At 40.9% G+C, this 24551-nt stretch overlaps 1 protein-coding gene across 4 annotated transcripts in view; it reads right to left on the reverse strand.

Moving 5' to 3' along the window:
• MPP7 (MAGUK p55 scaffold protein 7) overlaps positions 1 to 24551 on the reverse strand; it is a 337776-nt gene that overhangs the window by 222290 nt on the left and 90935 nt on the right. For all 4 annotated transcript variants that reach the window (XR_013635439.1, XM_073334350.2, XM_078851842.1 and 1 more), the window contains one exon: positions 12107 to 12273. Coding sequence is in view for 3 of the 4 variants with exons in the window: in XM_073334350.2 (XP_073190451.1) it covers positions 12107 to 12143 (37 nt within the window). In the remaining variant the exon portion in view is untranslated. The remainder of the gene's footprint in view (positions 1 to 12106; positions 12274 to 24551) is intronic.

The raw sequence follows: 24551 nt of genomic DNA on the forward strand, positions 1-24551 counted from the left end.
AGTTCGAAACAGTTACTGGTCTTAACGTGTGTATTTCAGATTTACCAGTTCATTTGAGTAAGGTAACCAGATAGAAAGTGTAAAAAATCGGTACAGTGGTGGGGGGGGTAATAGGCACCTATATAAAAAGAAGCCCTGAATACTGGGACTGTCGTCCAATTTTACAGCATCTAGTCATCCTAATACTGAGTTGAGCTGAATAGTTGATTTCCATTTGCATTCATATAGTGGAGGACAAAATGCTGCAGAGTCCCTATGCCTATTTTGAGCTGATCACCAATGCGGTTTTAAAATAAACTAAGAAGATCAAAACATAGTTGCTAGACATATCATCAGCAGGCATCATATTCTGAAAATTAATCAAGTCTACGTGAACTACCACTTTAAAATACTCCTAGTGGTTTGAGCATTGGCCTGCTAAACCCAGGGTTGTGAGTTCAATCCTTGAGGGGGCCATTTAGGGATCTGGGGCAAAAATAGGGGATTGGTCCTGCTTTGAGCAGGGGGTTGGACTAGATGATCTCCTGAGGTCCCTTCCAACCCTGATATTCTATGATTCTATCACATCATTCACACTATGCAAAACTGCAATAGCAACAAAATGATAGTACCGACTTAATGTGACCTAGGGAGCACAAACTAACACAGTGGAAACTCTCATGCAAAGAGCCCATGTTTATCTTTTCAAAAATGCCAGTCGCTTTACCCCCACCCCAAGCCCGCAAAGGAAGTTTGCATACTGTGGCATCCAGAATGCTCTTAACTAATTGACTGGCCACTTGTATAGACATCCGCTGTGATGACTCATTCACCAAATATTTGCATCTAAGTCCTCATCAACACCAAAGAGGTATCTGGCATATAGTAAAAAAAAATTCACTCCAGCATTAGGTTGTCTGGGAGAGAGACTCACTGAGCATGCTTAATGCACTAACTCTAAATTCACAGCATTTGCAAGAGGGAGTGAGGGAACTGGCACAGGGGAGGAGTGGTATGGAATACCTAATGTGGCATTTTACAGTTGCAAAAGAGGAACAACAGTTTCCCTTTAAGGATTGAATGAAGCCTTCCAACAGCAGAGGTCAAGGCTATTTATTACTGAACTGAGCCCAAAGCTACTGGAAAACTTAATTTGATTACCATGAACCTCAGTTTTCATACTATGTTCCACAGTGCATCAAAAGGCTCTGCGATCAGTAGGATTTCATGCATCAGTCAAAAAGACGTTGATGTAAATTGTATTTTAGGCATTAAAAACTTACTGTGAAGCTGGATATATCACTTAGTATACTGAAGGAAAAAATGTCTCACCTAATGAGTATACCACTTAGCACAAGCAAAAGTTGTGTGTTTAAATCAGTAAGAAAATATACCCACATTTCAAAATAGTCAATTAGACAATGTCTCAAGGATATGTTTAGGCAAAATACAACAGTGATTTGAATGAGTGGCAAACATTTCATATATTTTTAGTATTGAAATCCAGAGTACATTAAATTCCCTTTACACAGGTTTCACAAAAGAGCAAAAGAATATTTGAATATTTGTAGCTGTTCTATGTCGAGCAACTGCAAATTAGCATGGCAGGCTTTCAGTGACTATTAGTACTAAATGTCACTTAGTTTAACAGTTTTAGGACTAACAGTAAAACAGCCAGTCCTTGACCTGAAGCTGGGCTGAGAAGCCACAGCACCGTTCCTCAGACAAAAAGAAAAGGAGGACTTGTGGCACCTTAGAGACTAACAAATTTATTTGAGCAAAAGCTTTCGTGAGCTACAGCTCACTTCATCAGATGCATTCAGTGGAAAATACAGTGGGGAGATTTATATACACAGAGAACATGAAATAGTTGGTGTTACCATTCACACTGTAACGAGAGTGATCACTTAAGGTGTCAGGTTTCAGAGTAACAGCTGTGTTAGTCTGTATTCGCAAAAAGAAAAGGAGTACTTGTGGCACCTTAAAGACTAACCAATTTATTTGAGCATGAGCTTTCGTGAGCTCACGAAAGCTCATGCTCAAATAAATTGGTTAGTCTCTAAGGTGCCACAAGTACTCCTTTTTTCTTTTCACTTAAGGTGAGCTATTACCAGCAGGAGAGCGGGGGGGGGGGGCACACACCTTTTGTAGTGATAATCAAGGTGGGCCATTACCAGCAGTTGACAAGAATGTCTGAGGAACAGCGCGCCGGGGGGGGGGGGGGGGGGGGTAGCAGAGAGAGAATAAACATGGGGAAATAGTTTTACTTTGTGTAATGACCCATCCACTCCCAGTCTTTATTCAAGCCTAAGTTAATTGTATCCAGTTTGCAAATTAATTCCAATTCAGCAGTCTCCCCTTGGAGTCTGTTTTTGAAGTTTTTTTGTTGAAGAATTGCCACTTTGAGGTCTGTAATCAAGTAACCAAAGAGACTGAAGTGTTCTCCGACAGGTTTTTGAATGTTTTCAAAAGGTTCCCTCTCCCCCCCGCCCCCCGCTCTCCTGCTGGTAATAGCTCACCTTACCTGATCACTTGCGTTACAGTGTGTATGGTAACACCCATTATTTCATGTTCTCTGTGTGTATAAATCTCCCCACTGTATTTTCCACTGAATGCATCCAATGAAGTGAGCTGTAGCTCACGAAAGCTTATGCTCAAATAAATTTGTTAGTCTCTAAGGTGCCACAAGTCCTCCTTTTCTTTTTGCAGATACAGACTAACACAACTGCTACTCTGTTTCCTCTGACAATTGATGTATACAATACTCTGCAGCTAATCTAGGTTCTGGCACTCTTACATTTTACACTACAACATAATAGTCTGCTCCAGTCAACGGACAGCCAGCATGACCAGAAACTGTCAAACTGTTCATATGATTATAGCTTTCTAACAAAAACAGCTTTTTAAGTCTTTTGATCAAAAAACAACTCTCCCTGCTATTGGTTGAAGCTATTGCACAACTAAAGTTTCCTTGCTGCTTCTTTCAAAAAGATACAGTAAAAACTGTTCCAGCTGTCAAATGTTACAATTTAAAGGTAAGATTGTATCTAAGTAATTTAATAGTTTTAAGACACTTACCATTGGTAAATATAACAGCACACATCTTTAATTCCACATTGCTGATTGAATTTATCACAGATGTTTTTAATAGGATTAACTCGCTTAGAGAAGTTTTGAAAATTTGTTCAGAGTGGTATGAAATTACTAACCAACATGAAGATGTTGCTAATAAAGTAACCAAGGTTCAGGTGCAGTTTTTACATCACACTAAGGTTAATTTTTAAGGATTAAATCTGATAACAATTACTGCTAGCCAGGTTTATCTTAACTTCCTACATCTTTCATATTAACGCAAGCCTACGTATCATTTAATGCCTCTGACTGCTGGAGACAGAGATCATTCCAGAATCAACGATGACAGCCTGGCCCCATTGAAGCCAATGAGAGTTTTGTCTCAACTGGCATCAATTTTCAGACCGATTTTACTTCAAGTGGTCTGGAAACTTAGGAAAGTGGTGTTGTAACCTGAACTATGGTGTAGCTAGAGGTAGTTGCATGTTATATTTGCTGTGGAGCCTCTAGCAACTTTCACACCTGAAAATGTTGGCAGTATTTCACACCTGAAAATGTTGGCAGAAATATCCTCTGAGTATTTCATGATAAAACATACAGCACAATTCACAGCTTCATGCTAGCAAATACAGGCTTTACCACTTCATTGTAATATGAAATTTTAGTGGTAGATCTCAGCAGCTCTGACCAAGGGTTGCAAGACTTCACTGCACTGTAACCCTCTAACCTGACAGTCCACTAGAGCAATGGTTCTCAACCATGGATACGTGTAGTCCCTGGGGGTACACAGAGGTCTTCAAGGGGGTACATCAATTAATCTAGATATTTGCCCAGTTTTACAAACAGGCTGCAGAAAAAGTAGACTTTCAAAAATTAAAACGACCCTTTCAAAAGTTAAAACAAGGAGGAGTCTTGTGGCACGTTAGAGACTAACAAATTTATCATCAGATGCATGGAGCGGAAAATACATGAAGTCTCTAACGTGCCACAAGGACTCATCATTGTTTTTGCTGATACAGACTAACACGGCTACCACTCTGAAACCTTTCAAAAGTTATGCACTAAGTAACAAGAAGCAAAAAGTAAAATTAATGATCATATACTCCTCCATTAATTCAAAGAAAGTAAGGTTTAAACAAAGAACATCTTGAGATTCTCAGGCAGCTGCAAGGTTATGTAGTGCTGGAGCAAAGTTTAACTTTAAACTTCATTTAAAACAAAAATTTTCTCAATCCAACAATAAGGTTTATAATAAAATGGATCACTAGGAATACACTGAAGTTCAGTTTTTAAGACAACACTGAATTACAATTGTCATTTCTGAGTGTCTCTCTAGAAGCATTTATTTTGTTAAAAATGTGTAACTTAAGAATACTATAATAATGTCTTCCAAGAAAGCTGAAAGTAAGATGGAAAATATGGGAAGACTTGGTGATCTGGGACTGGTAAAGAGACTGGATCTTTCACCTCTATGTCACCAATTCAAATTCTGACCAAGTTGGCAGGGACTGAAATTACTATTTGGTGTGTCTTTCATAAAACCAAGTTCATGAAGAAGCTGCAACAAGCACGGCTTACCCTACTCTCACATATAATACCTCATATTTATTTATTTATATAATACCTCATATTTTTCAACAGAAACTTTCCCAGGTGTTTTGCAAAACAGTTTACAGAGTTACGATCCATGTTGTGAAGAGCTTACAAAGATAATTCCAGACATACCAAAAGGATAACAAAAGGATAATAAGTGAGCAGGGAAGCAATTGAAGGAAGGACAAGGTGACATGACAAAGATAATGTGCTAACTAAGGCCCTGTCTACACTGGCAAGTTTCTGCGCACTAAAGCAGCTTTCTACTCTGTAACTCCAGAGATATACACACTGCCAAGCCACTTAATGCGCAGAAACTACACAGCTGTAGCGCTTTAAAAAAAAAACAAAAACAAAAACAAACACCCCAATGAGAGGCATAGAGCTTTCTGCGCCGGGGCTACAGCGCTGCGATGGCAGTGTAGACACCGTGGTCAATTACAGCTCTGCGATTGGCCTTCAAGAGGTGTCCCACAATGCTTGTTCTCACCTCTCTGGTCATCGGTTTGAACTCTACTGCCTTGCCCTGAGGTGACCAACCTTCAGCCCCACCCCGTAAATTCCTTTGGAATTTTGAAAGTCCCCTTCCTGTTTGCTTGGTGATGCATGCAGTGGTCTCAGCACATCTTTCCAGTTGGTCATGCCTGCTCCATGCACCAGGTGATCCCCTACTTGGAGCAATGCTGAGCTGCTGGACCTCATCAGCATTTGGGGAGAGAAGGCTGTGTGTCCCAGCTGTGCTCCAGCCGTAGGAATTATACCACCTACTGACAGATTTCACAATGCATGACAGAAAGGGGCCATGACTGGGACTCATTGCAGTGCAGGGTCAAAGTGAAGGAGCTGCAGAACGCCTAGCACAAGGCGTGGGAGGCAAACCGCCACTCCAGTGCTGAGCCCATGAGCGGACGGTTCTACAAAGAACGGGACGTGATACTCGGCAGCGACCCCACCTCCACTGTGAAGACCACTGTGGATACTTCGGTGGCCCCTAGTAAGTGGATCTGATTTTGGGAATCACTGAAACAAGTGGTTGAGGGCACGAGGGTTGCAGAAAGCAGGCTTGTCTCCCACCGCATGCCTAGTCTGAGCGGCGGAACAGGCTGTTGATTGACTCCCTCACTTCATGGCAATCTGCCTCAGAGATGTCCAGGAAACTCTCATGGACATACTGGGCAATCCACTGCCGCAGAGCTGCTTTATTTCTTGCCCCATGAACGGTAACTCTGGCATGCCACTGTGCTACCGGGGGGTGGGGCGGGGAGAGACACACCATCGCTGCACATAGGCGAGCCGCATAGGGGCCAGGGCAGAAGGTGCAGGCTTGGAGAAGACCCTCCCTTGATTTCCTGCTCACCCTCAGCAGCAAGATATCTTCCATAATAATCACATCCTGTGGAAACTGTGGGGACAGGAATGGTTATCAGGCCCCACCCTACAGTGCTGGCTCTGCCCAAGAGCCACATGCCCAGTGTACAGCAGGGTCTTGGAAGACTGATTTACCCTGCCCCTGTGGCTACTCACCATTTTGGGGGTCTTGTGGCTCATGTGTGCTTGCCTGGGGTCAGCCAGTAAGTGACAGGTGTGAGAGTACTGGCTGTGTTTTAAAGCACTGAATCAGCATTGTCTGTGTTGCAAACAATACTGCTTCTGTAAAACGTTGCATTTAAACTTCACAGAGATGACCTTGGGAGCCCAGCCTCCCTCTTTGTTATTGGTGGCTAAATGGCTGCACAGAATTAGAAAGCAGCCAAGAACAACTAACGAGTTCTTTCTGCTTAATGTTATGATGCACTCTACCCCAAGAAACAGGAATTGAAGGAGTGTCGGGACAGCGAGAAGAGGAATCAAAAGGAGAATACGGCATGCCAGAATGAAGCCAGTCAGCCTCACCTCAGTCCCCAGAAAAATCATAGAGCAGGTCCTCAAAGAATCAATTCTGAAGCACTTACATGAGAGGAAAGTGATCAGGAACAGTCAGCATGGATTCACCAAGGGAAGGTCATGCCTGACTAATCTAATCGCCTTCTATGATGAGATTACTGGTTCTGTGGATGAAGGGAAAGCAGTGGATGTACTGTTTCTTGACTTTAGCAAAGCTTTTGACACGGTCTCCCACAGTATTCTTGCCAGCAAGTTAAAGAAGTATGGGCTGGATGAATGGACTGTAAGGTGGATAGAAAGTTGGCTAGATTGTCGGGCTCAACGGGTAGTGATCAATGGCTCCATGTCTAGTTAGCAGCCAGTATCAAGTGGAGTGCCCCAGGGGTCAGTCCTGGGGCTGGTTTTGTTCAATATCTTCATAAATGATCTGGAGGATGGTGTAGATTGCACTCTCACCAAGTTCGCAGATGACTCTAAACTGGGAGGAGAGGTAGATATGCTGGAGGGTAGGGATAGGATACAGAGGGCTCTAGAAAAATTAGACGATTGGGCCAAAAGAAATCTGATGAGGTTCAACGAGAACAAGTGCAGAGTCCTGCACTTAGGACAGAAGAACCCAATGCACTCTTATCAATCTCCTGGCTCCAGTCTATACCCACGGCATTCCAGTCCTCCCCCTCACAGTCCAGCACTGAAGACTCCCACTACCCACTGCACTCAACACCCATCCCTCTGCAGTCTGGCCTTGCTTAAGTACAGTACCCGCTGCATTGTACTCCAAAGGAGACGGTTGGATATGATCCCTGAACATATACAGATCTTTAGCCACCCCAGGACGCCTCCTCCTCCTGGGACCTTCCCTTCCCTTCCCCCTATCCACTTCACTGTTGATCGTTTTCTTTGTTTGACTCTCTCCTTCAGTTGTTGTCTTTTAATACAAGAACTGTGTTGGTTTGAAAGCATTCTTTATTCTATTAATTGAAAGCAAAAAGAGAACTGCAAAGCAACATAAAATTATGTTAAGCCCACATATTGCATCATGTGCACCAATCACCTCCTAGCATTACAAGCACTGCACTCCTGAGCATAGCAACAAATAGTAGTGGCTTTCAGCTTCAAATTGCTGCCTTAACGCATCCCTGATCCTAATAGCCCTGGTCTCTGGCTGTTCAAACTCAGCCTCCAAGTGCTGAGCCTCTCGGTCCAGCTCTGAGTGAAGCTTTCACTCTTCCCTTCATAAATATTATGGAGCGTACAGCACACAGCATACGAATATTGTCATCAGCCAGGTCCAACTTCCCATAGAGGCAGTGCCAACGGGCTTTTAAATGGCTAAAAGCACACAACAGTCATTTTGCACTTGCTCAGCCTGTTGCTGAACAGCTCCTTGCTGCTGTCAAGTTGCCCTGTGTATGGCTTTATAAACCACGGCATTAAGGTGTAGGTGGGGTCTCCCAGGATCACAATGGGCATTTCGACTTCCCCTACGGTGATCTTCTAGTCGAGGAAGAAAGTCCCTGCTTGCAGCTTCCTGAACATGCCAATGTTCCGAAAGATGCATGCGTCATGCACCTTTCCAGAACAGCCTGCGTTAATGTCTGTGAAAAGCCCACGGTAATCTACAAGCGCCTAGAGAACCAATGAGAAATACCCCTTGTGATTAATGTACTCAGCGGCTAGGCGATCTGGTGCCAGAATTGGAATTGGAATATGCATGCCACCTATTGCACCTCCGCAGTTAGGGAAGCCCATTTGTGCAAAGCCATCTACAATGTCACGCACATTGCCCAGAGTCACAATCTTTCGGAGCAGGATGCAATTAAACAGTCCTGCACACTTCCATCAACACAAGTCCAACAGTAGACTGTCCCACTCCAAAATGATTTGCGACCAATCGGTAGCAGTCTGGAGTAGCCAGCTTCCACAATGCAATCACCACGCACTTTTCCAATGGCAGGGCAGCTCTCATTCTCATGTCCTTGCACCACAGGGCTGGGGGCGAGCTCATCACACAGTCCGATCAATGTGGCTTTCCTTATGCAAAAGTTCTGCCGCCACTCCTCGTCATCCCAGATGTGCATCACGATGTGATCCCACCACTCAGTGCTTTTTTCCCAAGCCCAAAGGCAGAGCTCCTCCGTGAATGCCACAAGCAATCTCGTGTCGTAGTTACTACATGTGGTGAGATCAATGTCGCACTCCTCTTGCCTTTGTAGTTTAAGGAACAACTCCACTGCCACTCGTGACGTGTTGATTAGAGCGAGCAGTATGCTGGTGAACAGCTCAGGATCTATTCCTGCAGCCCAAGGAGGCAGGGCGTGCAATACATAAACCATTGAAAGATGGCACCAAATGCCGACGGAAGCACAGGAATTGCTGGGATTAGAAGAAATGCATCACAGGTCATTGGGACAGGACCCTGGATGCCCCACGACCCCCTCTGCCTTCCCACAAGTCTTAGCAGCAGAAGAGAAAGAGGTGCTCTGTGGGATAGCTGCTCAGGGTGCACCACTCCAAGTGCCAACAAGCTATTGCGCAGACAGCCAACAGTATTTACACACAACAGCAGTTTCCCTTCAGCGCTCTCTGAACGGCACTATAATTCTGCCAGTGTAGACATGACCTAAGTAAGGGCTTGTGCAGGACATGGGGGAGTGAAGAGGTTTGTTTTCATTATTAGGTGTTTTACCTGGCTAATTGCTTGTATGAAATTGCCTTCCCTACCTTAAAGGCAAATTTGGGCCCAAGTGCTATTTGACCCCATTAAACAACACACTAATTAGGGATCTCATTCTCACAGTTTGGAGTAGCTCAGATTCTATTACATCTCACAACATACAATTCATGTTTACATAGTGGGGTGGAGAAAGTGTGTTCCCTCACCAGGGACTAGCACAGACAAAAGAACTCTACATTCTGATGTAAGTCAAAGAGCTGGTGTACTAGAAGCAAAATGACAGCAGTGTGTATCTGGTCAGGGGCTGGAAGGGTTATATTAAAACCAGGATAGAAACTCCCAAAAAACCTAAAACATCTTCCTATCCTGCAAACAGTAGCTGCCATCCCTGCACAGAAAGGGTGGAAGAATAATCCCTTCCTCCAGAACCTCGAGTAAAGAGTTGCACTTTAAACCTTGAAGTGCTAAACAAATTGTATCTGGCCCAAAGTCAAAAATTATTTCAGCAGTAAGACACAGATGGCATAATCATTCTTATTAATACATTTCTTGGGTTTGTGGGGACAACTAAGCTTTTGCCATTAATCATAATTATGAATGGGTGCTTTGAACTTCATGTGTATAAAATATTACAATACATGTGCTTTAGAAAAAGCCATGCATTTTAATATTGAGGAATTAATTCTTCATACCTTTTTCCAAGCCATTTTATTTATTCACAGATTCATTATGTTCCCCTCACCACCACCTCTCGATACATTTATTTCATTTAAGTAATAAAGTAAGCCACACTGTTTATATCAGATACCAACAGTCACCCATCACTCCACTGCCCGTCTCTGCTCACTACTTGAAATATTCTGAACACTAGAAAATATTTGGCCAAATACCAGTAAATGACCTTAAGTGGTGCTCTGAAGGTCAGCAAAGGCAGGTGAACAAGAGCAAGAAAGTACCAAAGCAGAAGATCCTTCACAGCAAACACTCTATAACTAGTCCTCCAGAATTCAAAGCTAGAGATCAACATGGGCAAACTAGCTGGCCTCAACTGTCATGCTAGTGGAATGTGGTATATTAGGGGAGGGAGAGGAACAAATTCCTGAAATCCAGCAACAGCAGTAGGAGCCAGAGGAAGGAAAGAAGGAAAAAGGTTAATTTTAATTTTATGTGTAGAAAATCTGGATTGTAGCAAAAAAATTATCTCTGCTCCGTAAAATCCAGTTAGACTTGTAACCAAATGCAACTCCTCATGCATTCTGGAATCTCCTCTTTTCACAATACTCCCATTTCTTATTGTGTATTCAAAGGAAAGAGCACAAGGTTAAGAGACAGGAATTCCAAAGTTCTAATTCTGGCTTGTCATTGACTTAGTGTGTCTTTGGGCAAAATGACTCACTTTACCTTGCTTATCTTGCTGCTTCAGTTTCCCCTACTCTAAAATGGGGATCAAAAAATACTTATTTAGTGCACAGGGCTGCTATAAAGATTAGTTGGGATTGATACACCTTTGAACATACAATACTTAGTATTATTAGTACATAGGATCAAAGAAATGTAGAGCTGGAAGGGACCTCAGAGATCATCTAGTCTGTCCCCCTACACTGAAGCACAATTAAGTATATCTTTTCTAGACCAACCCTGGACAGATGTGCCTCTAACCTGTTCTTAAGAGCCTCTGATGAGGGGGAATCACATCTCCCTAAGTATGCTGCTCCAGTGCTTAACTATCCTTAGAGCTGGAAAGTATTTTTATAATCTCTAACCTAATCTCTCTTGCCACAAACAAAATCAATTACTTCTTGTCCTACCCTGGGTGGACATGGAAAACACTTCACAACTACCTTGTGCATATTCAGAGACTTATGTCATCAGTCCTCTTCACAACTACCTTTTGCGTATTCAGAGATTTAGGTCCCCCTCAGTGTTCTCTTCTCTCGACTAAACATGTCTAATTCTTGCAACCTTTCCTCATAAGTAAATTTCCTCAAAATATCTTATTTTTGTTGCTCTCTTCTAGACTCTCTCCAATTTGTTCACATCTTTCTTAAAGACTGGTGCTCAAAACTGAACACATTACTCCAGCTGAGGTCTCATCAATGCTAAGGAGAGTGGAACAACTACTCCCCATGTTTTACATACAACACTCTTGTTAATACATCCCAGAACAACATTTGGCTCTCTCTCAACAGCACCATACTGCTGACTCAGATTGATTTTTGGATCCACTATAACCCGTGGACCCTTTGCAGCAGTAATGGTGCTTAGCTAGTTATTCCCCATTTCGTATTTGGGCATTTGATTTTTCCTTCCTAAAAGTGTCAGCAAGATGGAACTTAAGCCTCTGTCTACGTTCAAGATACTTTAGTATTGTTGAAAAGGGTAAAAATCTGGAAGGCTAGGGAAAAAAATGTTTATAACTGTATTGCCACCGCATAAACTCAGTGATGGACACTGAACCTTTATGTGAGATAGCCGGGGGGGGGGGGGGGGGGGCTGACACCTGACAACTAATTTATTTTTTTAAGAGAAAAATCCAAACTAAATAGTTTGTGTTCAGAAATAACTCCACTCATATCTGTAACTCAAACAGAGAACAGCCTAGACCTTTTCACACACTGAACCATGTAACATGATTTAATTCCTTTTTCTAAAAAATACCACAAACACCCAAGAGGAGACAGTGACTGAAAAGAAATTGCTCCGATGAATACATAATCGGAAGGATTTTATTTTTTTAACTGTGATGTTTAGTGTATTTACATTAAGTAAGGGGAGAAGAGGTTAAACTTAAAAGTGTGTTTGATTAGATTATTGTAATTAATTATCTTTCTGTAGATAAAGATTGTAAACTTCACAAGTAAGACAAGGGGGGGAACATATAGTCCTTTTAAGCTTGCGTACCTGTGTCACTTCCAGATCCAGTTGATAAAGCTGGCATGATTTAGTCTACAGACTATCACACTAGAAAGTTAGAATAGTGCTCCACAGCCAGAAGGCAGCAGTTAATTTCAGTTCAGCTGCCTGCAGCCAAGTTTTCTACAAAGATTTATGCAATCTCCAAGATTCCCCTAGAAAGAACAGAAATATAATCTTACAATAAAGAACACTGTTAAACTGTAAATTATTGCAGCTTAAGTACATCAAAAAAAATTAAAGCTTGATCTGAGTGGCTAGAGATCTCTGAAATACTCTCCTAGTGACCAAGTCAAATCATTATTGCTAAAGGAGCTTTTGATTTAATTTGATGCTTTCAATTAAAACAAGAGAGTACATTGTTTTTATATTCAGACTATTAAGACTTTTTCCAAGATGAAGCAAGTTTGTTGTCTTCAGTCCAGTCTTTAATCCTATGCTGCTGTAAAAATCATTTATTTCCTTCACTAAAATTACACATTTTAACCCTACAATGTCAAATATTTTGGAAATAATAGGGCTATTTTTTCCAAAACAGTAAATACTTTAAATTGCTCACAGTTTATGACTACTTTACCAGAAGAACCTGTTTATTCTAACAGGTTTCAGAGTAGCAGCCGTGTTAGTCTGTATTCGCAAAAAGAAAAGGAGTACTTGTAATTGGTTAGTCTCTAAGGTGCAACAAGTACTCCTTTTCTTTATTCTAACACTAATTCATATAAGGCCTCCACTTAACTTCCGATTCCATCATATCTCGTCAATTCATTTAGAATCTGAAGTAAAACCTGTGTTTACTGCCTGGTGCATAGCTCCAAACTTCAAGTGAAATTGTACAAATAATACTGTGTGGGGCAGGTCCTCAACAGGTATAAATGGTCATAGCTCCACTGACTTCAATGTAACTGACTATTTACACCAGCTGAGGATCTGACCCTGTATATTTACTGCTAGAAAGTCATACTGATAATGTATTTTTTAATTACTGCTGATTTAAACGTTTAGCCTATTTCTGATCAGTTCTTTCAGAAAAATAGAGAACCATTATGAGAGTGATGTAATTGAAATGAAAACCAAGATTTAAATACAAAAAACTATGTTAAAATAAGATTGAATTTCTTTTTCGCTGATTTGTATTACAGAGGTAAGACTGCTAGTGTTAACTCATAGTGGAGCAGACCAAGGTGGGGACAGAGAGATTTGAAGTCAAGATTATATTTTCTCTAGATTCTGGAAAATAAGTTATCCAAGAAAAAAAATCAGAACGGCTCCAATTTTTCATAAGAATCTATATACAGGAAAGATGTTTTTTGTTTTTGTTTTAAAAATAACCACACTATTAAACAGAATGGTTCTCTTTTACAGTTATCCTGGTACTGACGGTGCATAGTCCGGACACACTTGTATACACACATTCTTATCAAGGTTAAAGCAAAAGTGCCATAACCTTTGGGAACTGTTCAATATTTTGTCCTCCACACATGAAAAGACGCTCTAAAAGTATTATAATTTATCATGGACTGTGTGTCAGATTTTATTTAATAAATTATAATCCATTTTTAGTTACAAGGCAGGGTTGCCAATATGCTCCAAACTGAACTTGTTATAAAAATAAGTGTTTAAAAAAAAATTAAGTTCACCAAAAGCAAAATGTTTTATATGCTACCTTTCAGACTTCAGTGATTTTGTTTGTTTGTTTGTTTAAATTACACATACAGGGTAAAGTCCCAAGAACTTGTTTTAAACCGTAAAGGCTCACAAGCTTTACTGCACCAGCAGAAACATCCACTTTTTGGTAAATACAATGGATTTTTAAGAATATAAAAAATAAAGATCTAGTATTTTACTTGAATTAGACAGCACATTGATGATTTGATCTTAAGAGGTTGTGGGAAAGAGAAAAATAAGTTTTCACTAAATGATGCATCAACTCCCAAACAAATATATTGGATTAATAGCTAACAAAGGCATTATTTTCAAGTCAATGACAACTCCATTAATTCATACCAAATGCAAAATTTGAAACAGAGAAAAGAAAGGTTAGCACTCAAGGACGACAAAGATTTCCTTATGATGCTAGAGTTACAGAACATCTATATGCAAGTGAAGCCAAACGTCAGTTTAGAAAAAAAAAATACTGACATCTACGCCAAGGACACACTGTACAAATTAAGAAAAAGCACAGATTCAATTTTTACTTTTTTATACATATAAGTTTCATAAAGGAAGATATTAGTTCTAAACTCAGTTATGATCCCCCAATCAGCAAATGACTATCCTTATCTGAAGGATGTCAGCTATCTGATAGAGAACAGGATTTTCAGTTTCCATGAGCTTATTGAACTTGTTAAAAATACAAGCAATAGCTCATATCATTATCACATACCTCTGATTTATGTGCAACTTAAAGATTTTGTCTCATGTCAAAAAATGAATGTGGTAAACATTTCAAAGGCATTTTCATCAACAAATGCACGCATTATTACTAATTAAACCTGCAGATACCTCAAGAAAATTGCTAACATAAACTTAAAAATTCTGTTGAACTCCACGCACTCCATATATTAAAAGTCTGGATGTCATTCTTCATTTTCTTTATTTCATGGTAAAACATTCAATATTAAAAAAAATTAAACTGCCTTATTATTTAAGAAATGTATATATGGCATAAAGTTATTCCCTCCAGAACCTATATATATATTAATGAAAAATAAATGACCTGATGAAATCCTTACCAGTAAAATGCTTAATATTTTGTTGGAGTGGAATACGGGGTTCCCCCCCCCAAAAAAAAAAAACTTGCAAATTAAGCTACATTTTTGCACTGCTGATGTTATTTGCTTTGGCTGAATTTATTTAAAATGCTTTGGAAGTTTTTGTCAGAATCCAGACATAAGTATTGCTGACTGCTGTATGGAATCAATTTGCTGCAACACAGAAATACCAGCTGTTACAGTATGTCCTGAGAGGGATTACCGAATATTCTTAAATTGAAGTTCAATCCATCTTTCCATAAAAATTAGAACCAAAAGCCAGGAACGTAACAGCAGTATCAAGTGCACCTGAGGCATTTACAATACCCAACAGGACTGTTACAACCAGCCTTTAAAAAGGGCTTATTTTTGAAATTTCATTATTCCAGTTGTACCTTGCTTCTATATATCACACTGTATCAGATTCTTCTGGCATCTACCATGTGGAAACAGTGAAATATGTGAAGTCCTGTGATATGTTGTTGAATTTCCACCAGGCCCTTAGTCACCTCTCAGGCTCCTATAGTACTTGTGACATCTAGTGGTTACATGGAGAAGTGCATTCATTTACATAACAATGATATTTGTTGTGAGTACAAAAGACAACTCTATTCCTGGACAAACAAAAATGTTTTCTTCCTCTTTATAAAAAGGGTTACATAATGCTACATTCAGAAGCTATGATGCAATTTTTAAAGACAAAAACCCTACTTTGACTGTACTAAAATAATGGCATTTCTACTTTCATATTTTCTTATTGTAATTATGTTAATACGGGTTTCCATTATGATCCCTCTATTTCTAGGGTTTTCCAGTTAAAAAGAATTTAAGTATTTAAAGGTTTTGTCCTACCTTTAAATTAATCTTACACATCATACGAGCATGTTCACCAGTCTAGAAGCTTTATTTAATTAGGTCCACCCACCAGCGTCACAAACATATGCCTACTAACTTATCTTGGCACCAAATCCTCTGGTTATAAATGGCCAGAAGTGTATCACAAGCCTCCAGGGAACAACTTCCAAAGCTGAATAATCCTAGAATTATAGTTCTCTGAGGAAATAGAAGTACATACTGTAAATACAGATGTAAGAAACGAACAGAGGACCCCTATGGATTGATAGATACTGTAAAACCAACCAACAGACAAGAAGGGAAAAATGATCCTACTCTCATTCACTCATTCACATCCAGTTTGGAGGCACTGGGAAGACTGAGCCAGGCGCAGTAAGAGAAAAGGAAGGAGGAATGAGATTGGAAACTTTTACAAGGAAAGGTAGCCTTTTGCTGAAGTGGCTGTCTCCAAGGAGACCTATGTTTTGTACTTTTTTTGAATGAAGAGATTATTCTGGCACTACCACATGTATCTTACCCTAAAATTCTCCATCTTTCCATGATCTAAAGAGCTGGCAGACTGGGACTCAAATATGCCTTTCTATGGCAAGCTCAGTCAACCAGAAAATGGTGACGTGACCTAAGAGGATCTCTTTTTCTTCTCATCTTGTGACCCGCATAAAATTGTAGAGCATTTGATTTGTGAAAGTTGTTGTTCTGCTGAGTTAAATGAATTTTCACAATTTAGTGAGTATAAATGGATTTTCTTTGCATTTTTAAGTTAGAAGAAAGAAGTATCTTAACTAATGAACTGAAGGATAGATTTTAAGATATGAAAGTGTGAAACCTGACAATTGTTATATGACAACTCTGCCAAGGAAAACGACAAAGCAGGTTTTTGATACACAGGATTCCTACTTAATTAATCTAAAGAGTGCTACTATTATGAGGAATATGATCTTGATTTCCAGAAATTAGAAAGGTATGCCTGCAAATGGTATTTGAAGCACCAGATTGATATTTCACGTGGAGACAGGAAAATTTGAAAGCCATTCAGTCTTGTTCATTGTGAAACCTCAGCTAATTGAAGTATGCTGAATGACTATGGACATGGATAAAGGTCTCCAAGCCTATTCAGGACAGGAAATTACCAGAGGAGATTTCCTGGAAAGAGGAGAGCTGGCCTTCGGTGGATAAAATCTGGACTGAAAGTGGTAGTCTCCTCTTTTGGAAGTTGTAACTATGAGTTATATTGACTTTTCTGAGGAAATTTCTACCTCATAAGTAGTTGAGTTCCAGTGGAATTTACAGACCAATATTGGCTTCTCATGTAGGACTTGTAACCCCAGGAGCATGTACACTGGCACTGTCAACAGGAACTAATGGAATGTTTCTGGAACTTCTACTCAGATTAAAGAGTACACAGATGAGGTATGACCTGAAGTCAGATCCGTAGCAAGGAGAAATGTGTGACACACTGACTCAGGATACCATGAAAAATAAAAACAACTGAACCTTGTTATGTAAATACAGTGTTACACAAAAAATATGGATCTCTATAGTGCCTACCCATTTTACAAGAAATGCACTGAGGCACAGAATGATCTTCCTAAATTTGAACACCACATTAATGGAAGAACTATAATGCCTTGAAATTCTTCTACTTTTGGCTCTAAACATTCCCTCCTGATCGTAGAATACTGAAGACTTTTGTATAATTTTGGGGATATCTGATCAGTATTTTTTATTTTATTTTTTTTGTTTGGGTTATATAATTTCTTGAAAAAAAGAAAAGGAGTACTTCTGGCACCTTAGAGACTAACCAATTTATTTGAGCGTAAGCTTCCGTGAGCTACAGCTCACTTCAGGGGCTTTAGATGTAACCACATTAACTAACCAGCTTTGAGAATACCAGCTGAGAATTCTTAGTCCAGCTGAAGAGTCCAATTAATATTTTTAACTAGCACACTCCACTGATTGATCTGTAATTTAGATGAGTGTGTGGGGATTTCTTTAAGGACTAATCAAGATGAAGTATTCACACATCTGAACTTTTTGTAACTCATAGCATAGCCTAGTAGCTGAAATTTCCCTTCTTAGGAAACCCATGCCAACCCTGCATTTTTCCCCCCTAGGGTTTCATAATCAGAAAAGGAACAACATTTTTATCCCTTTATAGTTCCAGGGAATCTTTGCCACCAAAGGCGGAAAAGGTGAAGATCACAAAGGCTACCAATATTCTTCAAGGAGAGATAGGATATGGGTGAAGACAGGTAAAACATTGAGAAATATGAGACATCAGATGTTGATGAGACATTCTAAGAAAAAATGTTAGCTACATTGCCATCTCAAGAAATAGATAAACTCCTTCTCTTGAGGAGTTCAGCTGCTCCACAGCTGCACAAGAGTTAATCAGTGCAACTGAGGATGCATAAAGGATGTTTAATTAACACAGAGGTCAGATAAACTTCATCCTTACAATCCTTCCATTGGTTTCAGAGTAGCAGCCGTGTTAGTCTGTATTCACAAAAAGAAAAGGAATACTTGTGGCACCTTAGAGACTAACAAATTTATTTAAGCATAAGCTTTCGTGAGCTACAGCTCAATTCAGCCCTCATCTACCTCTCTGACAGCACCCAAGCTATCCACTAACATTAGCTATCCACTAACATCCTCATCCCATCTGGTCTCCATGTCTTACATGATGTCCCTGTGCAAGGAGCACCATTCCACAGCCTGTTCTCCAAGGCACCATCCTCTCAATAAAATCTTTCCTAAACACTCACTTTTGTAGTATTGCATATAAATAGTGAGTTTTCTCTAGTATAAAACCGGTGAATATACAAAAGGATGCAACAAAGATGCATAAATATCTTAATTGTGCTGCTGAGCAATATTATTGCAACCTCTGTCCTAACCCTCTTCCATCCCCCCTTATTTATAACCCCTTATTTATAACCCACACATCTTATGTCACATGTGAGTTTACATTGTAAACTCTTTGGGGCAGGCACCCTGGCTTTAATATCTTAGGTTCTTTACAGATACTCCTAAGCTAACATATTTTGGGACACTCAAAATAATATGTAAGTGAAAGCATAAGTTTCCAAACAATGAAGTACTTTGCATATCATGCAAGGTAAAAACTAGACCACTCGGTCTGATATGTATAAATCTTTAATTTCTAGCCATTTTCCCGTGCCCTAGGATTGCCAGGTGTCCAGTTTTCAGCTAGAAAGTACAGTCAAAAGGGGACCTGTGCAATGTCCGGTCACTACTGTTGACCAGACACCAAAAGTCTGGTTACTACAGTAAGCGCAATAAGCCTCCACTGCTGCGAGGGAGGGAAGAGCAGCTGCTGCTGGAGGAGGCGGGATCCTGAAAATGCACGGTGTTTGAGGAGCAGGGCCAGCAGCCAGGCTCACCACCTGTGACAGCCCGTTCCTCCTTCTCAGCCTCTCAGAGCCCTGGCTCTCCAGCCCCTCACTCCTGGGATCAACCCTCTCCCCTTCGCTACATCCTGCTGTGCCCCAATTGGGCAGGCTGGCAGGCTCCGTGTCAGCTCCTCCAAGCACTACTCCGAAGGCAGCACATGAGTCCAGAGAGAGGGTAGAGTGAGGGAGGGAGGGAGCGACAGGGGTGGAGGGAAGCAAGTGATGGGGGGGGGGGGGGAGGAGGCAGGGGTGCAGTGTCCAGCTTTGAAAAACAGGAAAGTTGGCAGCCCTACCCTGCCCTTTCCTCAAAGCAAACTTTGCACTTGTAGAAGACACTCGATACTGAAGATTTAGAACTCTGTTTCATACAGGCTGAGCACCTACTGTTACCACTGACTTCCACAGGAGTTGTGGGTACTCAGCAGGCTTGAAAAAAATATCAGGCCTTTAATTTAATTAAAAAAAGAGGTTCATCATCCGTTAGAGACGTCTTTATTTTGTTAAAAGCTGCCCCACCCTGCCTTTCGCCTCCGACTGCATTCCCCTTCGAATGAGTTATCTCATCTCTAATGGATGATCAAGAAAAGGAAAGAACTGTTTAACTCCACTGTTCCTCCAGCAGTGATATATGGAACAGAAAACTGGTCAACAACGAAAGCGGAAGAAGAAAAATTCGCTGTCACCCAGAAAGCAATGGAAAGGCAAATGTTTAAGATATCTCTCCGTGATCATATACTGAACGAGGTGACCAGAAGGCAAACAGAGGTGACCAATGTAGTGCAGGCTATGTACGATGCAAAGCAAAGATGGGCGGGTCATGTAGTCTGCAGGCAAGACAATAGGTGGACAACCTATTGTTGTCAGTGACTGGATTCTCGGAGACCACAAGCGACCACAAGGCAGACCAAAAAAGTGTTGTGTCAATCCCATGACAAAAGACTTTGGCCAGAAACGGAAAGAACGTGCTTGCAACAAAATAGAATGATGTGGCGTTGACCTGCGCTAATGGAGGGATGGATAAGGACAAGCTGGACAAAGGTGACAAAAATGAGGTACATCATAGGCAACGGTATAAAATTTCTATAGCACTGCTCTGTCAGTATGCCTCAACTTTAATCTGGAAAGTGCACTTGTAGGGATAAAATAATGCTGTTTCCATGACTAGTCAGTCATTGGCTCCTCTGCTCACACTGCCACAGGTGTTTTAATTTATATAGACATTTACCTATTCACTAAAAACTGGACTGACACATACACCTCCCTTCATATAGGCTACTGAATCTGTGTCAAATAGTGGAATTTTTTAACCTTTTTAAACCTATAATCCAGAGTGAAAGACTGGTTCCTAACCCCTCCTGTCCCTTTTTTATGGATGTGTGAAATACACAGAATCTGAACTTACTTTTGGTGGTTAAATATATTACTAGGGCTAACTTCATGGTAACCCACTGCCTCCGCCAATCATTTAAAAAAAAGAAAATAACTCAGTGCTGCATAAATTGAATGCTGAGGGTCTGATGGGAGCCCTACCGGAGATGTCAATAATCTTCAGATATGGCCCTTAGTGAACACTGTGGCAAATAAAGATACTACTCACTGTGTTCAATAGGCTACATGAAAGTTTAGCAGCTATACAGAAGGTGACCTAAGTTAAAACTGTCCTAAAAATAAGTTTTTGTTTCTTATATATTAAAACCAAACTAATTTTCCTCTCCAACACACTCAGTTATCAGACCTTTGCTACCTTAAATTATGGTTTCAGAGTAACAGCCGCGTTAGTCTGTATTCGCAAAAAGAAAAGGAGTACTTGTGGCACCTTAGAGACTAACCAATTTATTTGAGCATGAGCTTTCGTGAGCTACAGCTCACTTCATCGGATGCATACTGTAGAAAGTGTAGAAGATCTTTTTATACACAGCAATATTGTTAACCTATCCAACTATACTCTTAGCCCAGCAGAAGCAGCTGTCCTATCTCGGGGCCTCTCCTTCTGCCTCTCCACCCCCACAAACATGATACAGTTCTGTGGTGACCTAGAATCCTATTTTCGACGTCTCCGACTCAAGGAATATTTCCAAAATACCTCTGAACAACATATTAATCCACAGAGACCTCCCTACCAACACTACAAAAAGAAGGATTCTAGGTGGACTCCTCCTGAAGGTCGAGACAGCAGACTGGACTTCTACATAAAGTGCTTCCGCCAACGTGCACGGGCTGAAATTGTGGAAAAGCAGCATCACTTGCCCCGTAACCTCAGCCGTGCGGAACACAATGCCATCCACAACCTCAGAAACTACTCTGACATCATGATCAAAAATGCTGACAAAGGAGGTGCTGTTGTCATCATGAATAGGTCGGAATATGAACAAGAGACTGCTCGGCAGCTCTCCAACACCACTTTCTACAAGCCATTACCCTCTGATCCCACTGAGAGTTACCAAAAGGAACTCCCTGAAAAAGCACAAGAACAAATCCGCACAGACACACCCCTGGAACCCCCACCTGGGATATTCTATCTACTACTCAAGATCCATAAACCTGGAAATCCTGGGCACCCCATCATCTCAGGCATTGGCACCCTGACAGCAGGATTGTCTGGCTATGTAGACTCCCTCCTCAGGCCCTACGCTACCAGCACTCCCAGCTACCTTCGAGACACCACTGACTTCCTGAGGAAACTACAATCCATCGGTGATCTTCCTGATAACACCATCCTGGCCACTATGGATGTAGAAGCCCTCTACACCAACATTCCACACAAAGATGGACTACAAGCTGTCAAGAACATTATCCCCGATAATGTCACGGCTAACCTGCTGGCTGAACTTTGTGACTTTGTCCTTACCCATAACTATTTTACATTTGGGGACAATGTATACCTTCAAATCAGCGGCACTGCTATGGGTACCCGCATGGCCACACAGTATGCCAACATTTTTATGGCTGACTTAGAACAACGCTTCCTCAACTCTCGTCCCCTAACACCCCTACTCTACTTGCGCTATATTGATGACATCTTCATCATCTGGACCCATGCAAAAGAAGCACTTGAGGAATTCCACCATGATTTTAACAATTTGCATCCCACCATCAACCTCAGCCTGGTCCAGTCCACACAAGAGATCCACTTCCTGGACACTACAGTGCTAATAAACAATGGTCACATAAACACCACCCTATACCAGAAATCTACTGACCGCTATTCCTACCTACATGCCTCCAGCTTTCACCCTGACCACACCAAACGATCCATTGTCTACAGCCAAGCTCTGCAATACAACCGCATTTGCTCCAACCCCTCAGACAGAGACAAACACCTACAAGATCTCTATCAAGCATTCTTACAACTACAATACCCACCTGCGGAAGTGAAGGAACAGATTGATAGAGCCAGAGAGTTCCCAGAAGTCACCTACTACAGGACAGGCCTAACAAAGAAAATAACAGAACGCCACTAGCCGTCACCTTCAGCCCCCAACTAAAACCCCTCCAACGCATTATTAAGGATCTACAACCTATCCTGAAGGATGACCCAACACTCTCACAAATCTTGGGAGACAGGCCAGTCCTTGCCTACAGACAGCCCCCCAATCTGAAGCCAATACTCACCAACAACCACATACCACACAACAGAACCACTAACCCAGGAACTTATCCTTGCAACAAAGCCCGTTGCCAACTGTGCCCACATATCTATTCAGGGGACACCATCACAGGGCCTAATAACATCAGCCACACTATCAGAGGCTCGTTCACCTGCACATCTATCAATGTGATATATGCCATCATGTGCCAGCAATGCCCCTCTGCCATGTACACTGGTCAAACTGGACAGTCTCTACGTAAAAGAATAAATGGACACAAATCAGATGTCAAGAATTATAACATTCATAAACCAGTCGGAGAACACTTCAATCTCTCTGGACACGCGATTACAGACATGAAAGTTGCTATATTACAACAAAAAAACTTCAAATCCAGACTCCAGCGAGAAACTGTTGAATTGGAATTCATTTGCAAATTGGATACAATTAATTTAGGCTTGAATAGAGACTGGGAGTGGCTAAGTCATTATGCAAGGTAACCTATTTCCCCTTGTTTTTTCCTAAACCCCCTCCCCCACCCCCAGACGTTCTTGTTAAACCCTGGATTTATGCTGGAAATGGCCCACCTTGATTATCATACACATTGTAAGGAGAGTGATCACTTTAGATAAGCTATTACCAGCAGGAGAGTGGGGTGGAGGGAGGTATTTTTTCATGCTTTGTGTGTATAAAAAGATCTTCTACACTTTCCACAGTATGCATCCGATGAAGTGAGCTGTAGCTCACAAAAGCTTATGCTCAAATAAATTGGTTAGTCTCTAAGGTGCCACAAGTACTCCTTTAAATTATGGTCAAGTTGCAAATGAAAATAAGTTGGTTAACAGCACCACATAGCAAGAGATACTAATGCAAACATTAGCAAAGGTGTTTGCTTGCTTCAATCGCCTCCCCATCTCTCAAATCAAAAATCTACACCAGGTTTGTCCAAATTAAGATTTTTATCTCAATGTTGAAATTAAAGTACTTTAAAAAAAATTCCTTCATCTATGTACAGTATGGCTGTAACTAATTTAAAACATAAAAATAGCACGTCACCTACTGTATTACAGAACTTAAGTGTGGTGAACATTGCACGTAGGTCTAAGACCATATCGATTATAGCCTCCCCTCTTTTTCACATACACCTAATTTTCAAACTCACTGTTACTTACTCAGTTAAGCCTGCCATATTTGGTTTCTGGTGAATTTTGCTTTTATTGGGAAATGGAAGTGGAAAACTGAATAAAATCCTGTAAGCAATTTGAGTTTTTAGGGGAGGAAAGTATATTTTTATATTAAACTATCTCTCTCCCCTACTGTAAAAAAATTCTAGCTGCAATTTTCATTTTTAAAAAACTGTGCTACAGCAAGAGTGTCGGAAGTTTAAAATTTGCATGGACAATCTTAAATGAAAGCTAGAGGCTTTAGCTTGGTTTGAAAAACCTGTCTTGATTTAATGACGATAATTAGCAGTGTCTTCAGCATGCACAACAATATACTTCCTTAAGTCTACAGGTGCACAGAAAACAGATCTCCTGCGCATGAACATACAGTTAGCGATAGTAAGCATGCGCTTGTTCATTCCAGACACTTACAAACTTTGGAAGCCAAATTCACTCTGTGGCACTGTTTAACTTTTGTTCATTTTCTTTTTAAAAATATGGGTTGAATAACTGGGGAGGGACAGTTTCTATCTTCTATATGCTGAGCACATTGCACACGAGGAACTCCTTGCATTCCTCCATTCTCCCCATGTTCCACTCTCCCATACCCCTTATTTCGGAGTCCCTGTCATAAGCCCATGCCATTTCCCTCTTTGGCTATATAA

This window comes from Lepidochelys kempii, chromosome 2 (genome assembly GCF_965140285.1).
Source record: "Lepidochelys kempii isolate rLepKem1 chromosome 2, rLepKem1.hap1, whole genome shotgun sequence".
Lineage (NCBI taxonomy): Eukaryota > Metazoa > Chordata > Testudines > Cheloniidae > Lepidochelys > Lepidochelys kempii.